The 18300-nt window shown below is 40.3% G+C and overlaps 1 protein-coding gene across 16 annotated transcripts in view; it reads left to right on the plus strand.

Annotated features, from left to right (window-relative positions):
- Positions 1-5972: 5972 nt before the first annotated feature.
- The window catches only part of ATP2B3 (ATPase plasma membrane Ca2+ transporting 3), a gene marked incomplete at both ends in the record, with an annotated part of 87938 nt that continues 75610 nt past the window's right edge, over positions 5973-18300 (plus strand). For all 16 annotated transcript variants that reach the window (XM_081321608.1, XM_081321600.1, XM_081321609.1 and 13 more), the window contains one exon: positions 5973-6177. In XM_081321608.1, the coding sequence (XP_081177734.1) occupies positions 5973-6177 (205 nt within the window). The remainder of the gene's footprint in view (positions 6178-18300) is intronic.

Genomic DNA, 18300 nt, shown 5'->3' on the forward strand with positions numbered 1-18300 from the left:
GATTGTAAGAGATTTCAGTTCCAGTGAAAAGGCACTAAAACTCCTCAGTTTGTATATGTAAGTGTATGTTTGTGCATATGCAGATATGTAGATCTGTAAAAATTAGCAGTCCACAAGAAAAATCCTGCACATGTATTTTGTGACTTGTTATTTCAGGTAGGCTGTTTTGTGCTTCCTAAATATTTAAAAACAAGTTCCTCTCTAACAGGCATGCATGGAATCATATTGTTGCCTGTTTTTAAATATTTATATCTGACTATCAGCAAAAGTTCTAAGCTAGCTGACAGGACATATTTGCGGGATAAAGACTTTCAGAATACATGTAAAGTTTACTTCTAGCTGAGCTTGATTCCCAATGATTTTGTCTTTATGGACATGTCCAGGGCTTTTTTCCTCATAGAACGCTCAGAACGGAGTTCCGGCACCTTTTTTGGATGGAACCTTGTAGGGTAGGCAAGGCAGGTTGTATGACATGTGGGAGTTCCAGCACCTTTTTCTTTTACAAAAAAAGCACTGGACATGTCTATGTAGGTTCTTGTCAGCAGTTGGGAAGTTTGTTTATCATTGCTTTCTTCTGGCATAGTTTTTCAACCTCTCTTTATAGCCTTCAGCATTGGGATTTCTTGGTGAACAACTAGGACGGAACCTCCTTAGCTTTTTCAAGACCAGTTAAGGATAGGAAATTGATTTGAATTGATTTGAATTATTCTAATCAATATATTTGTATCTCTGTTTCCATATTGCTTGAAGAAAGTTAGGGAGGATTTCTGCCAAATGATCATGACTATCATGTTTTGGGATAAGATAATACAATCTTAATCTAGCCTCTCCTACATTTCCTTGCAATTCTGGGAATCGTAATCTTAGTATATCTGTGTCTCACTCTTTAGGCATGACTTTGGAATCAATTCATTGGGCCCCTTTGAACATTGAGCTAATTAGGTGGTGAGACCAATAATCCAAGTTCCATTGAAGTGGCCTCAGCTAAGTGATTGCATTACACAGATGCATAATGCATGCATAGGATCACACTCCTCTTGCTTCCTTATGGCAACTTAAGTATATAAGTAAAATGAGGGAAATTCTTCATGTAATAGGATGGATCAAATATGTGTTGGATTTCTCTGGTTTATGGTTTGGATCCAGTTTAGGCTACCCATGGATTAGATCATACTAATTAGGGCTTTCTGTGAGTCTCAACTTCTAAAGACAGTGGTTATATGATGTCTTGGTGGTTTCAAACTCTTTTTGAGATTCCTTAATTAGCTGCATAGTTGCATAGCTCCCGCATGGTAATTTGGCATTCCAAGCTGATTCCAGTGGATAAGAAAATTAAGTTGGCACAGAAGCATCTATTTGGAAGGAACGTCCTGTTTCACTCAACAGAAGTTTTTAGAAACATTTTTAAAACTACAATTTGGCTGCATTCACACAACACAGTGAACCACAAAGTAATCAACTACTTTACTACTAAGGATCACCTTAATTATCAGTCCTTGCAAAATTATAATGAATACACAGGGAACAGTTTGATAGTTTGTGAATTCAGAAATTCTCCTTGTTGAAATGAAATAAATCTATGATGCCACAATGAGCCAGAGCTATAGAGCCAAAACAACTCTAAACTTTTAATTCTATCATTGACAAATGAAACCCAGTTTGTATAATTGATAATATCAAAAGCATTAATGATTGGCGTACTCCTAAAAGCAAATAATAAATTGCACATTTGACTACAAAATCAGTCTCTTTTGGACATAAATAAGGGAAAGAATGGTGTCAGGGTTTTTTTCACTGACATGATTACTGAACAGTACAAGCAAGTTCAATATGAGAGAGGAATCTATTTACAAACCTGTATCCTAAACTTTTTCTAAAGCATCCCTCTTAAAATAAAGATTAAGAGTGCAATACAGAGACATGGTATCAACACAAAATACCTTACAATAGATAGCAAAGTAACTTCAAGAATAAGCAGGGAATTTTCTACTGGACTGTGATATAATATTACACTTGTATAGATTATGGACCAGAGCAGATAATAAATCATGGGAAAAATGTGAGCATGGATACTACCATGTATTAGCCACTTGTCTGAATATATTGAAACAGAAAATTGGCTGAAATGTCTTTTTCAGGACCTTGGACAGCTCCATTGCTTTGACAATAACTTGCTGTACAGTACAATCTGTTTTCTGCCTGTGCTTGGAGGACCACTGGTGGTCCTTGAAGATACTGCAGGTGGTCCTGAGTTTCAATTCCACTACATTTCCCCAAGTGCTACCAAATTTTGAAAGATGTTCTTGGTTCAGCCAGTGTTTTTGGTTGAAATCTTGTAAAATATTGGCATTTTCATTTACATTTTTGCAAGAGATTAGCTTGAAATTTCACAATATTTCAGATAGCAGAGCAACTTTCTCCTGAAAGTTGGATATCTTAGAAAATATTGACCATTTTAATTTTAAAAGTACATTTAATTTTGAAGTATCCATGGGCACCACCAAGAAGTCACATGCATGTAAAGCAACTCACATAAAGGAAATAATTGGGAATCACTATCTTCATGTTATTATGCTGGGTCCAGAGCTTATTCTCTCCTAGTAGAGGTTGATGTACCCCTTCCAGGGGTACCTTCAGGAGGAAGAGAAAACAATAGGTTGTATAGGAGGAACTGACTTGACATGTTGTTTTTGAAGACAAGAAGACAACACTGGAAGTCAAACATCTGATTGTTCAAATATTCCATTCCCTCTTTCTGATCTCAAAATGTTGCAGATTATATATATGGAATGAATTACATAAAAGCAATTAATAAACAGAGCAGAATGTATTTGAGTCTTAGAAATTCATGAACTTTGAAGTATTTAGAAGCCATAATTATAGGGTTACTTGTTGAACCTAGATATGTTAGCATTCATTAAATTTACTACTCATGAATCATTCAGTATGATCACCATACATCTTAAAGCCTATATATTCTTATATTATACCTACCAACTCTCCCTCTGTGATACCCTTATCCTCACATATGAAAATTTATTTGCAACATTGGCTGATTTGGTGGGTTCCTCAGTACTGATTCAGGTTTACATCCATTACTCACTGAGAGCTGTCCTGTGTTTGTGTTGCATATAGAGCACTTGGGAAACATACTCATACATTAAATTAATTTTAAAATTTTAATTTTTATTGTTATTATTAATTGTGGGCTTGTACTAATTTAATTCCATTTTATTCTCTTTTTGTACTGTTTTAACTGCCCTGTGAACCGCCCTGAGTCCTTCGGGAATAGGGCGGTATATAAATTCAACTAATAAATAAATAAAATAAATAAATACATACTTATATAATAAAGGGATGCGGTGGCTCAGTGGGTTAGGAAGCTGAGCTTGTCGATCAGAAGGTCGGCAGTTTGGCGGGTCGAATCCCGAGTGCCGCGTAGCAGAGTGAGCGCCTGTTACTCGTCCCAGCTTCTGCCAACCTAGCAGTTCGAAAGCACGTAAAAATGCAAGTAGAAAAATAGGGACCACTACGGTGGGAAGGTAACAGCGTTCCGTGCGCCTTTGGCGCCTAGTCATGCCGGCCACGTGACCACGGAGACGTCCTCGGACAAGCGCTGGCTCTTCGGCTTTGAAACGGAGATGAGCACCGGCCCCTAGAGTCAGAAACGACTAGCACGCACATGCGGGGGAACCTTTACCTTTACCTTTACTTATATAATTAGGACTGAGGAACACTTCAAATTTGTTTCTAAAAGTCAAATGGAGGGCAGGCATAGAGCCACTGGAAAAGATACAGCTGTTTTAAGGAATTCTAAAAGTCTAAACATCTCCATGTTCCAAAGCACTTTTTAAAATTAGAATCTGAAACGCTATAGCGCCCTAAGGTAAATTTACCAATTTCATGCAGATCCCTTAAAAATTAGGACTCTGCTTTCTTTTTCTCCTGAAACTCACAGATTTACGTATGTGAAAACTGTAGGCTTTGTTTGCCTTTCATATTCAAACATGAGACCTGTTTCTTTAGTTGGAGATTAATTCAAATTACAGCCTGAACTCTGCAGACATCCCATTTTTTCTTTACACACATTTGCCAGTCTGATCTAGAAATAAGCACTTATTCCACCTCTATTATTTGAATGTAAGAAAATTCCTGTGATCAGTTTTGCTCTTTAATAAAACCCTGATGCAGGATAGTTCATTTATTTATTTATGTGTGCATGTATGTGTGCATGTGTATGGTTGTATTACGTATTACATTCTTATATCCTTTTAATGGTATGTTAGAAAGAATATTAAGGAATTTCTTTTTATTGGTTGATTCAAATGCTTAAAGCTTTGATTTATTAATCTGGTAAATTTGTATCCTACTTTTATCAATATATTTAAAAAGGCAATGGAGGGTTTGAATGATATGCAAAGTAAAAGGTAAAGGTAAAGGTTCCCCCGCACATGCGTGCTAGTCGTTTCCAACTCTAGGGACCGGTGCTCATCTCCGTTTCAAAGCTGAAGAGCCAGTGCTTGTCCAAGGACGTCTCCGTGGTCATGTGGCCGGCATGACTAGACGCCAAAGGCGCATGGAACACTGTTACCTTTCCACCGTGGTGGTCCCTATTTTTCTACTTGCATTTTTTACGTGCTTTCAAACTGCTAGGTTGGCAGAAGCTGGGATGAGTAACAGGCACTCACTCTGCTACGCGGCACTCAGGATTTGACCCGCCAAACTGCTGATCTTCTGATCGACGAGCTCAGCATCCTAACCCACTGAGCCACCGCGTCCCTGCGATATGCAAAGTAGTTTACAGTTAATCTCTTGATTCCAAACACTACTTATAGTTATATAACAACTTTGCTCTTTTTATCTTGCTGTCTTTTACAATATATCAACATTTATTCAGGCCCTTTGGATTTATAAGCTCTTCCTGGGAAAATAGCATTTTAAAGAATATCAACAAATTAAATCTGGTTAACAAGGAAAGATTAAGGAAGCTTGATAGAGAGCAATGTATTTTATTTATTTATTTATTTATTTTTGGGACTTATATGCCGCCCTATCTCCCGAAAAAATTGCACACCATACTACACCATGCTATATTTTAATCATAGTTCTTTACTGAGGCACAATGATTGAATTAAACCATAAAATGTTGATTGGCAAACATTAATGTTAAACTTCATAAAACAAGCTGAGTTAAAATTAAACATACCACATTAGGGCTTAGTGCAGGGGTGCAAAATGTGTGGCCCATGGACTTCATGTGGGCCACCAACATCCATTTTTGCAGATCTGTGGATTCCCCCAAAATTATTTAGGCGGGTGGGGGGAGGGGAAGGCACATGAAGTCTTAGAGATACTTAAAGGCACCTGTTATACTTCTTTAAACTTCTCACACAGAAAGAAAGACATACATGCCCTGGCCAAGCCTATTTGGGGGAATTAGCCTTTAAGACTAGTGTAACCGTTGTGCTGATGGAAGGTATACATTCCTTACTTATTTCTATGTGTCACTGCAGACATTGGTTGACTTGAGAGCTTCATGCTTTACTGACCTGAATGAGTGGCAGGAGCTTAACTACACTGTTGCTTTTCTAACAGGTTTCCTTTGGGCAGCAGGAACACCTTTTGTGCCAAGCTCTAAGAAGGCCTTCCTCTCTACTTCTTCCATGGCTTGGCCCCCTGGCTGGCTGGCCTCTAGAAAACCTTGTGGCCCCACCCCTGAGGCTCTATAGAATGAATCCAGGAGACAGCCGGGACTGAGCAGGTAAGCGAGAAGAATTTGCAACCAGGAAACAGAGGGAATGGATGACATTCTTTGCAGAGACAATCTTTTCTTCCTAGCCAATGTATGCTTTCTCCGTTCCCCTCCACACAGGTTTTCCATTCCGTCTGCCAGACTAATCTAGCTCAAGTCTACTCTTCATCCCCCACACCTCTGCCCAGTGTACCCAGCTCGGCTGTGGCTCACGTCCAACATGGGAGACATGGCCAACAGCTCTGTGGATTTCTATCCCAAAAACCAGCGGCAAGAAATGAACCATGCAGGTGGTTTTGGCTGCACCCTGTCGGAGCTGCGCTCCCTTATGGAGCTGCGTGGGGCTGAAGCTCTCCAGAAAGTCCAGGAGACCTACACTGATGTCCACGGGCTCTGCAGAAGACTCAAGACTTCCCCCACTGAAGGTACCAGATAAATGACTGGGCAGGCTCCTAATCAGTGAGATCATCATGTCAGGATTTGGGAGCAGGACCCAGAAACACAGGCAGCAGAATAAATAGGGGCTTCCCTAGTACCCACTACGGATGGAAGCAAGGGAAAGCATGCATAATCATTGGTGTCTAAGGGACATCAGTGGCATGAAATAAAGGAAGTAACATGCATTACTATATAACAAGAATTGCCAGAGGATTGGCTTGCACATTTTAAGGAATGCAAAATAATAAATTTTATCATCTTATGAGGGTCCTTTACAAAATGTTTACATCCAAAGTCTACCGTTCTTCATGTACATCCCTTTCGATAATCTCAAATTATCCTCATTGTTGTTACTATTCGAGTGTGCGTCAACCTCTCTTTATACCTGTAGTCTCAATATCACAATGGAAACTTGCTAAAATGTAGCCATTCCTTTCATTTAAAATGCTTACATTAAAATTGTTCTATGACCTATTCAGTGTAACCAACCATCTCAAAGTCAATTACACATATCTAAGTTCTACACTAACCCATTAACCCACTAAGAACTAGCACTAGCATCTAAATAGTCTACTGTTATCCCAAGAATTAAACATTACTTCCTTAACAAATTAATCAGACCTACTGAGTTTAGCAGCAATATTTATTTAGGAGCATACATATCTGCATTTATGTTGTGACACTACTGAAACCCCCTTCAAAACAAAGTCAATCTCTCTCTCTCTTTCTCTCTCTCTCTCTCTCTCTCTCTCTCTCTCTCTCTCTCTCTCTCTCTCTCTCTCTCTCTCTCTCTCTCTCTCTCTCTCTCTCTCTCTCTCTCTCACTCTCTCCCCCTCCCTTCCTATCTCTGTCTATCTGTCTCTCTGTCTGTCTGTCTAATTGGATAAGAATTAATTATATTTTCAGTAATTGGATGCTAAACATACTTAAAATATCAGGTCCTGGCACCTGACGCAGAAATATAATTAAATCACTTATTCCTAAGTGGCCAAGGGGGAACTTTGTCAAGATAGTTAGTGTCTGCCTATATCATTTATTTGTCATCATTTCTAGCAACAGCCTCCAGAGACTTGGGTGGGAGGGTGAACATGATTAAAAGGAAGCAGTTTGAGGCTTCTGAAAATGTGTGAAGGGTGTGATTACGTATTGCCTAAATCTGCCAAGTGTTTTGTGCAATCCTGTTCTGAAATAAAATAACTGGAGTGCTATACATGTGAGGGAGCTGGATGTCTGTGTTAGGAGCCTTTGTCAGAGAAAGGAACAAAGCCATTTAATTTTCCTTCCTTCCAAAGCTACAGACTGCTAGATCAAAGGAGAAAGTCCAATAACCTAGCTACCCTGTATATTTTCCCAGTAGTTTTTATTTAGATCGAAGGTGGGCAATCTACTGTAGTCCTCTGGGTCCTTTTGTTCCCAGCCTCCAAAGCCCATCCCCGCACTTGAGATTACCCTATCAAAGTCTGACAGCAATCACAGATAACAACAGCAGCACAATTTTCCACAGAATGCACTTTTCTTACTTCTTCTTAAAAAGTGGGAGGAGAGGGAGCTGAAAAATCTAGTGCCAGTCTCCCTGGTGATGACATTGCATCACTGCTATTCCCCCAAAGTCCTCAATTATCCATTAAACATCAGAATGCATCTCCGAGTCTTAGATGGTTGGCCACAACTCATTTGGACCATGTTCCCCCTAGAGTTTTATTTTCTTGCTGTACTCAGATTACTTGGGAAAAACTCCAAATCACTTTAACAAGTGGCACTCTTGGCGAAGCGTGCCATCTCACCACTTGGGTGATAATAGCAACAACCACAAAAGTGACTGTAGCAGCACAAGGCTTTTCCAGGAAAGCTGTTGGGTGGGAGGTTCAAGCTAAACTAAAAGATGTCCTTCTGCACCCAGAACATCGTTGCACTGTGGAATCCAACCACTAGAAAAGCTGCAAAGCTTGTCTCCAGATTGGATAGCTTTAAAAGTCATGTTGGAGGAATTTCAGACTATAACTATCCTTCATTATAACTATATGTGAATTCCAGCAGGACAGGCAAGGTGGGTTTCAGTGGCTTTATGCTCGGTTTAGAGATTGGCTGGGAGCATTTGGTTGGCCACCATGCTCCAACATATGGTTACTATAGCTGGGTTGCAGAAACCTAGATGACTGCCATATGTCAGCAAAGAACTAGAGGTTTTGCTAACCACTGCTAACATCTTAATGATAGCTCAAGTGTGATAGTCCAAACTTGGTCAGATGGGTGTAAAGATGTAACTTAGTACAGGAAATTTCTTACATTCCTGACAGGAAAAATATTCTCTTCTGATGCGAGGTATTGTTAAAGCAAAATAAAAGGCCAGAATCCATGACTAACCATGCAATTCTATGCATATTTGCTCATAAGAGTTATGAGCATACTTTTTAGTTAGTATGCTTAGGTGCCTAAAGGAACTGAAGGAAAGATTTACCAAGATTGTCCAATTTCACACTATTATGAATAGAGTAGTGGAGACAGATCAATCTATATTAACCTAAATCTTCTGGTTTTGATTCCCTTGACATAGCAAGAATTATGCTGCTTGGCTGGAGTTTATACAGACTAAAGCTTGCAAAATTCAGAAGGGCTTGGTTTAGTGATCCGTGGAAGATAGACGGCTTAACTCTTCTAGAGGTGGTTTGACCCAGTGCTTTGTGTTCTTCCCTGATGGTTGAACAAAACAGCTCCTTTTCCTTCACTCCGGTTCATCCCCAGGGAAAAGTAACAACCCAACAGGGGTTCTGGCTTTGGGCTGCCCTACTGGATGCCTTTTTAAATATTCCATTTCATGGAGCTCTGATACAAGTATCAGATTCACACATTTTAATGCCCATCTAGTTGTGACTCTTCCTTCAGGTGACTAGAGCAAGAAAAGAAAATTGTGTTTCCAAGCAGTGGTGAATAACTATGACAGTCCTTGAAGTTCCAAGAAACTGCGACATAATTTTCTCAGCAGGGGCAAAAAAGTGTCTAAGGCTTCTCTTAAACCTAACATCACATGGACACCCAGGCAAAATGAATTTTAATTCCCTCTGTAAAATGAAAATCTTAGTCTGCCCATTTCTGTAGGATCACCAGTCATATAATATCTAATCAAGGTTGTAATCAAGTTGTGTAAGCAGAACTGGTCAATTATATGGTTGTGTACTATAGCTCAATTGCCTAAAAATTGCCCACTGGTATTCTCAGGCTAAGTATCACAAGGGCAGAGATTGTAGGAGTTCTGAGCTATAGATTTTAGGCATTCTTGATGCAAGTCATGGCAACCTGTCTAAGGATGGTAGAGTCAACATTTCCCCCCTTGACTCTATTTTCTTTAGCTGTTTTCCAAAAGGTTTTTGAAATTTTCTTCTCCTGGTAATGGCAGTGATACATCATGTGCCCAAATTTTTTGCTCAAGGGTGGAAGGGAAAAAATCTTTTTCGCAAAGAAATTACAAGTATGGTTTTATTATATATAATGCATCCATATATTTCTCCAATTTCCTGGTGTGTGGTGCAAGATTTAAGATATCAGTGTTCTTGTTCGATTAAATCCAATACTTTCCCAAAGAAAAGAATATTTCCTTCAAGTTGAGCTCAACTCTTGATGAATTCATGGACACAATTGTCTGGACAACAATATAGAAGTGACTTGCCACTGCCTTCTTCTGGGATGCTTTTTTGACTTCCCAGTCTATTGTCGTCAGGCTTAGCCCAAGAATAACATAGAACAACCAAACCAGGGTTCAGTTCTGTATTGTCCTACACATAATAGACAGAATCATGCCAGACTAAAGCTTTATTACTCTCACCCTACCGGATATCCCCTGGGAGATTCTAGGGAATGGCTGTTCGTACTATCTTCCTCTGACTCCTGTCCACATCCGGGCTGTGTTGGCTCTTGTCTTGTTTTCCATTCTGGAATATGTTCCCTCCTTCCTGGGAAATTTCTGCTTTACTGTAATCCATCACACTGCTTCCCTCCCCATAAGCACCATCCCTCACAATTATACAGCCCTAGTATTCTTCCATCCCAGAATTACCAGGCTAGAACCTTAGTCCCAAACCCAGATAAAGTTCGGCCAAATGCTGAACATTGTTTAGATTATGAAGGTGAGAGGGGCCAGCTTGGAGAAGGCTATTGGTTTCTCTTTAGTGAGAGTTGTCTTACTTACGGAAGACCAGACGTAATCGGTTAAAACTGAAAGGGAGCAATCAGGAGTAGGATTAGTGTCCTATTCTAGGATGCGTTGAAAAACACACCCTCAAGCACCAACAACTGGCAAGGATCCAAAGAATTATTTTATTGATTCCATAGTTAGTTATATTGAATCACTGGTCTCTTGCACCCAAGGAAGCCTAGAGCAAGAACCAAAAGGTTGTGTAGACCTTAAGAGATATTGATCAATAACAGTTTGAACATGTACTACTGTAAGCAGATCCCAAATTCAAAAATATATATTTTGTTTTACACCTGACAAGGAAACCCGACGAGAAAGGAAAACATGGACAATAATGTGAAATCATTACAGACTTAAAAGGAAACCCTGTAGCTTTGATATATAGGTTGAGCCCAAATCCTGACATTCTAAGCTAACTATGAATTTACAGGTGGGAAATAATATATCCTTTGATCCCTTCAGGGTGTAAACTCTATAACCAATTAGTCATTACCCAGCCCAGATTGGCAAAATAAAATAAAAAAAGGGTTCTACTCCCAAGGAGCCACATAGGAGATAGAGCAAGAACATACATCTAGTAACATTATATTCCAAAGGGTCATTATACAACTGATTCAGTCTGAGTTCTATATTCCAATTCTCAGTGCTTTTTTTGTAAAAGAAAAAGGTGCCGGAACTCACACATGTCATACAACCCGCCTTGCCTACCCTACAAGGTTCCATCCAAAAAAGGTGCCGGAACTCCGTTCTGAGGGTTCTATGAGGAAAAAAGCCCTGCCAATTCTGCATACAGGCCCAAAGATATCACTGTCTGCTTGCAGAGGCAAACAGTGCTGGACTAGATGGACAAAGAGCACTAGAGCTGCTGGCGCTCTTTGGACCCTGCAGCAACTTAGGAGAGCGAAGCAACCGCCTCGGGCAGCAGATGCTGGGAGCACCTGAAACACCACAGAGTTTCAAGGCCCACTTGGTCTTGACGTTGGGATCAGATGATCTGAAGGACTCTCTCTTTCCCCAATTCATTGCTTTGCCATTCTCGGTGTGGTGCTTTGTTAGGCTTAATGTAAGCCAAGGCCTTCTGACGCATAATGTCGGGATGGAAAGGTTGAATCCTAAGAAGTGGTGTCTCTAAGCATGGGTATTGTACTTCCCCTTCCCCCTTGATAATAAGTAACTACATAGGAATGTAGCAACATTTAGCAACAAGGAACCAATTATTTTGAGGATAATTATTTCCTTTTTTTCCGGAGTATGTGTGTGCAGGAGGGAAGTGAGGAATGATGTCCTTGAGGTCCCACAGATTCCTGAGGTTTGGACAGACTGAAGTAGTGTCTTTCCTAACCATTGTCTGCATCTTGAGATGCGGATGTTTCTGTTCCTTCTAAAAGGGCAGATAAACCAAGGGCTTCTCTTCCCTGATTTGCTCTCCATATAAAACAATCTGGGTTTCCAAATGTGGGAAGGCAACAGTGCTCCAGGAAAGCATCAGGGAATTCAAAGCAGACCCATTCTGTCTGCCTGCCTACCTCCACCTCTCCCTTTGCTGCTTTCTCCTTGAATTGTCCTTGAGGTTGCTGCAGCCAAGGCTGGTTCATTCTCTGCTGCAGGGAGATGCAGGCTTTTTCCCATCGCACTCAGAAGGGAAGGGAGGAGGGGAAGCAGGCAAGTGCTGGAAGGAAGGAAGGAAGGAAGGAAGGAAGGAAGGAAGGAAGGAAGGAAGGAAGGAAGGAAGGAAGGAAGGAAGGAAGGAAGGAAGGAAGGAAAGAGCACAGCACAGGATAGGAAGAAAAAGCAACCAAAGAACAACCAGGATGCAAAAGGGGTTAGATGATCCATCGAGACACAGAACCCAAGGCAAAAATTGATCTTCATGGCTCTCACTGGCACAAAACAAAACCAACAAGCATTGCTGGATGATCCATATTTCTTGTGTCTGTACCCTTGCCACTCGGCAAACATGCTGTCCCACGCCACTCCTGTCCTTTTCTCCTTTCCATCACTTGCCTTCTTTTTTGTCTTTCTATTCCTTCCTTCCTCCCATGCATTAGCAATTTTACTGAGTTTTCTCGGCCCTGAATTTGAGGGCTGTCTCTGACAGGGCACCTTAGTGGTGACCCACAGCTCATACTGTATACCTATTTGTTTGGAGGTGGAATTTCGGATGATGCTGTTGTTGCGCTTGTTTTAAATTTCATGATAAATTGCCTGGACTAATATTGTCTCTTTTTTCTATGTGTTAACTGGCTGGACAAGGGACAATAAACTGGAGCTAAATTCTGATCTGATCTGATCTAATCTGACCAAGGCCTTTACCATGAGGTTCAATAAGCTTGACTGTCTAGTTCCTCAACCATGTCATACGTTGGTTACAATGGATCATCCTCAGGTCCCTTGTGTTGGATTCCTGTAAGATCTTTTACTGGAAGAAGGATCTTTGAGAAGGATTCTGACTTTTGACAGATTACATTCCTTCCCTATTCCCTACTAAACCCAGGTCAATGTGCTAGATCAGGGGTTCCCAACCCCCAAACTGTGGCCCAATATTGGGCCACGGCCTATTTGGAACTTGGCCCCGCGGGTGTTGGGCCGGTGTGCACATGCATGCGCAACTCGAGTTGCGCATGCAGTGGGCCGGCATAAGTTGCATAAGTTGAGCTGTGGCACATGCACGCATGTGCATGAGCTCTCTGCTCGCCTAAGTTGAGCAATGCACACACACATACACATTCGTGCAGCCTGGTTCCCCTTCCCTCCACCAGGCCGCCAACCTACAAAGGTTGGGGACCACTGTGCTAGATGCCTGAGGCCATGTCCCCACTTTTATCTAATATGCCCCGATGACATCTTTCTTTCCTCCTGGCATGGCCTTCAATTTATTCCCAGTCCATGAGCAAGGCAGTCGAGTTATTCTTAACTGTACTAATGTTAAAGTTATGTTTTGCCTTATTCGGACACCATCCGAGGGCAGCCTTGAGTCCTATAAAAACTCGTAAGCTTTGATTTTCTGATTATACATCATCAGGTAGGTGTTGACTCTTAGCAATCACATAGATAAATCTTCTCCAGAGTGATCTATCCCCAGCTTGGCTCAGATCTTAACAACACAACCACTACCCCTGTTTTTTAGTCCATCTATTTTGCTGCTGGTGATTGTCTTCTCCTCTTCTCTCCACTTTTTTCCAGCGTTATAGATTTCTCTATAGAACTAGGTCTTTGTCTCCATTAATTATCTTGGGGAAGACAGATGGCTAAAGTTATTGGAAACAGACAATGGAGTAGAATAAAGATTGGCAAGGAAGACAGCCAACTCCGTGCTTGTATAGATTTCTGCTGACTCAGGGGTGGGCGGAGAGCACTAGAACTTGGTGGTGGAAAGGCCCTGAAACTATACCAACCTGCCAAAAAACTGTCATCATCTTTCCTCCCACTGGTTCTTCCCAATCCTGTTTCTCAAGTTGAAAAAGCCGCTGTTCTGAAGGTAGGGAGGACCAGAAAAATGACTGAAGGGCAGGATTCTAAGGCAGGAAAGATTCACCTTTTCAAGGAAGACGAAAGTTCAAAAGACTGTCGGAGATCCTTCTGAACCATAACTAATTAACTACTGCTGATCCACGGAAGAAACTGAAATTATGTTTCTGAGCATTTTCTGTAGGCTCACCCTATAGGAACAGAGTTTTGCAAAAGTGTAGATCAAATGCTTTGAATCCAGTGTAATGTAATGTATACAAGAAGGGTGTTAGAGTAATTATTGTTTTGCGGGAAACAATAACGATACTGCTTAGGTTTTTGTTTCAGAAGAAAAGCACATTGTGTTGAAGTGTTTTCCTTTTAAGCATGTTTAGGACTGTAATATTATTATCAGTTGGAGGCATATTATACAGAGGGCATTCCTCTATTTTGTGAAGGCACAAGTTGTCTCCCAGCCAGGGGTCAGATTCAGTTGCTAAAAGTTGCATCAAAGAATCATACTTACAGGTTTTTGGAGGGATAAAATTGATTACACAAAAAAAAATTATGAACAGGCAGAATAAAGTATAATAGAACATTTAAATATTCTACAGAATGGGTTTTAAACCTGCATGAAACATACACATGCAAGTGTGAATACAGTGAGTGTATTTTGAAATAAAATAAAATAAAATGGTCCCATTCCCTTGGAATTGGTACCCTTGATGGACTGTCCAAAAAGTTGCCCATCTCTAAGGTAAAGGTAAAGGTTCCCCCGCACATGCGTGCTAGTCGTTTCCGACTCTAGGGGCCGGTGCTCATCTCCGTTTCATAGCCGAAGAGCCAGCGGTTGTCCGAGGACGTCTCCGTGGTCATGTGGCCGGCATGACTAGACGCCAAAGGCGCACGGAACGCTGTTACCTTCCTACCATAGTGCTCCCTATTTTTCTACTTGAATTTTTACGTGCTTTCGAACTGCTAGGTGGGCAGAAGCTGGGACGAGTAACAGGCGCTCACTCTGTTACGCGGCACTCGGGATTCAACCCGCCAAACTGCCAACCTTCTGATCGACAAGCTCAGCGTCCTAACCCACTGAGCCACCACGTCCCTTGCCCATCTCTACTCTGGGCAAATATTTCTATACTGGATGGACTGTCCATTCCCAGTCAGTTCAAAGTTAGTGCTCTATGTGAAGGGAGAGCACCAAAGGCTATCCATTTCTGAGGTGATGATTAATTGACCACTCTCGTTTATAAAATCACCAAGATCTATGAGAAAAAAAAATAGGAGATCAGTCCATGCAAATGAGTATACAATCTATATGTTTGTCAAGCAAGAGGTGACATCAATACAAAGTGAGAAAATGCTGGGTTGTAGAACAAATCGGTGAAACCCATAAGCTTGAAGACAATCTTCTTGGCTTCTGTCTATGGAGATTCTCAGTCATCCAGGTCATAGTTATCCCAAAGGTGCTTTTTTACAAGGCAACTGGACTTTCTTGTTTTTCTTTGAAGACGTTTTGCTTCTCAACCAAGAAGCTTCTTCAACTCCCCACCATCCAGTCAGAACTGAAGAACATTCTTGGATGAGAAACGAAACGTCTTCAAAGAAAAACAAGAAAGTCCAGTTGCCTTGTGAAAAAGCAGCTTTGGGACTTCTTGCTTTCTGTTGGGCCATTTGCCCTTCCTGATTTAACTAATAGTAATGCTAGTTCTCAAAAACATTTCATTAGGAAGCACCGACCTTATATGCTCTTTTTATTGCCTGTCATGTCTCCAGGCTCCAAGAATAACAATGGGGGATGCAATTTTTGGAAGAGTGCCAGAGTTGGAGGAGAAATTTTGCCTGTGCTATGTCTATGTTTGCATCTTGTTTCAAAATGCAGTAGGTCCTGTGGCGTATGAGTCTGTGTGATGTGCTTGGTTTTTCATCTGGCTTTGGTGTGTGTGGCATGAATGTTTTGTCTGATTGTATTTGCTAGAGATGTTTCATCTTTAACATATTGGGCCTCTGGGGGGATTACTAGTCCCTGGGCTTCTGAAGTTCATACTCAGCTTCTATTCTGTATTCAGTCAGGCGTTTTGTATCTCTTATATCCTCCACTGTCCTTCTGTGGAATGTGTGTTAGAACAGAAAACAGCAGTCAAAAGAATGGATCTGTATTTTGGCATTTTGATAACCATTGGGTCTCACTTTGGACAAATCCTTTTATCTCCTTAGTTTACATTTTGGGAGGTAAATGATTTGTGGCTGGTAGAAAACACTCTTACAAATGGATCTGCTCATCAAAACATTGGATAACATTCCACCATATTTTTTTCCTAATTATTAACATCTGATCCCAAAAGACTGAGGTACTTTAATTCCTTTGAGAATCCTGGCATCCATGGTGCTACTTTTTTTAAATTCTGTGTCTTAATCCAGCAGCTTCTTTACAGACAATAGTGAGCAAAATTATTTATCTTCTTGCCAAATGAACTTTTTATTATCATTCATCTTGTAAGCTGTCAGGAGTTGGAGCAATTCAGGAGCATACACCTTTAATAAATTATATTATCATCACCACCATGTTGGGAAAAGTTTCTGCTTCTACTTGTTTCACCTGAACCAAATATTAAGACCACAGGGGAACAAGCCAGGTTTGATTTTTGGTAGTCAACTGGTAAGCCTAGAAGGCAAAAAGAAATTGCATCTACACATTATAATATCCTGTGAAATTTTACTAAATGAGAGAAATAGTTCCTTTGTGGCTGTGTGCATGCATCACACTGAACCTAGTTAAACAATTAACCCTCTTTCAGGGTTTGCACAATTCACTGAGCTTTAAACTGACCAAGTGAATGAGCCTCACAAGACATTCTCAACCACAAAAATAATAATAACAAAAACTTACCAAGGTTAATATTCTCCAAGAGTAAAAAGTGCGAGCAAAATTGATGGATCTTTAACTAATCTGATTATGTAAATACAGTCTTTAAGTAATAAAAGGTGACAAGCATATTGCAAATTATATGTATCATATTCTTAGCAGATAGCTTTTCTTTTTTTAAAAATAAGAATTTGTGTCCACAAGTTTCTATAACTATTAGAGTGCATTTAGGAAGTATTGCCTGCCACCCAGTGTCCAAAATCAAATTATTTCAACCTATATATCAGATTTAGGAAAGAACTGATTAACACTTAACAGTTTATGTTTAATATAATTTCTTAAACCAAACCAAACCGGGAAAATACACTATTATTACTTTTATATATACAACAATGTGACATCATAGCTCCCAGTTCTTTAGCTAGTATTGACCTTCTGATACTTTTCCAAGAACCTAAAAAGTTGTAATATATCAGTATAATATTCCTGCAAATTCAATGCACTATTTCTAAGTGTCATCCAAATTTTTCTGGGTCTGACACTCAATATGCCGATAACCATTTGGGACCACAACTTCCAGTTTATGCCATAATCTTTCAGATCTTCACACTTTGTGATCTTCTCCAGTTCTTTGTGTTCAATTCTAGTATCCCCTGGTATTGCCACCTCAATTATCCACACTTTCTTCCACAGTTAAATCTGATGTGTTATGAGCAAACATTTTATCAGTTTGTTGTTCAGAAATCTCACAAAATTTTAATTTGTTAAATTTATTTTCAACTACTTTCTCAACTTTGTACGCCCACCAATTTTTCATCGCTGGCACATGATAATTTTTATAGATGTTCTAGTAAATCATTTTGGCAATTCTGTTATGTTATTGTTTATAAGCAATTTGTGCAATCTACTTGCATGAGCTGAGTATATGATCTACTGGTTCTTCTGCTTCTTTGCACAATTTGCATTTTGAATCATTTGATTTTTTTTAATTCTGACCTTGATTGCATTAGTTTGAACAGCCTTTACTTTCTTTTTTTAATGTTCCAGTTGTAAGCCTTTGCCAGTTGTTAAGCCTTCAGTTTCTTTTTTTTTAATGATCAAGTTGTAAACCATTGCCAGATTGTATTTTTGTCCATTCCATTATTATTATTCCTTTCAGATATTAGAGGGCTTACTGGGCTGAGCTAACACCCTTAAGCTCACCCAAATCAGCTTGCCAGCCTGACTAAAAATAACACCTTAGGGTTTTTTTTTTAATTAACCAAAATACGTATTTCTTAGCATCCAGAGTACCCAGCCTCTGTAATTTGAACTGCTGCTCTGTTGCCTCCTTGTCTTGAAAAGCAGAGGCAGTGCTCTGGCACCCCAGGGCCAGCTGTTAAGGGCATTTGAGAGCAAACTCCGGGCTGTCATTCCTGCTGTTTGCCTGGCTCTCTGGCATTTTTAATATTTAACAAGGACCTAACAAAGCTAAGGAAAGGTAAGCAAAGGAAGAGAAGACACCTGCAGTGCCAACCAGTTGGCCCTTTCATCTCCCAGGAGCTACTGAATCCCAGCCTGGGGTGAAGTCCTCCTCCTTCACTGCTGTCTTTGAAGTGCCAGCCT

The sequence above is a fragment of the Vipera berus genome (genome assembly GCF_964194415.1).
Source record: "Vipera berus genome assembly, chromosome: 2".
NCBI lineage: Eukaryota > Metazoa > Chordata > Lepidosauria > Squamata > Viperidae > Vipera > Vipera berus.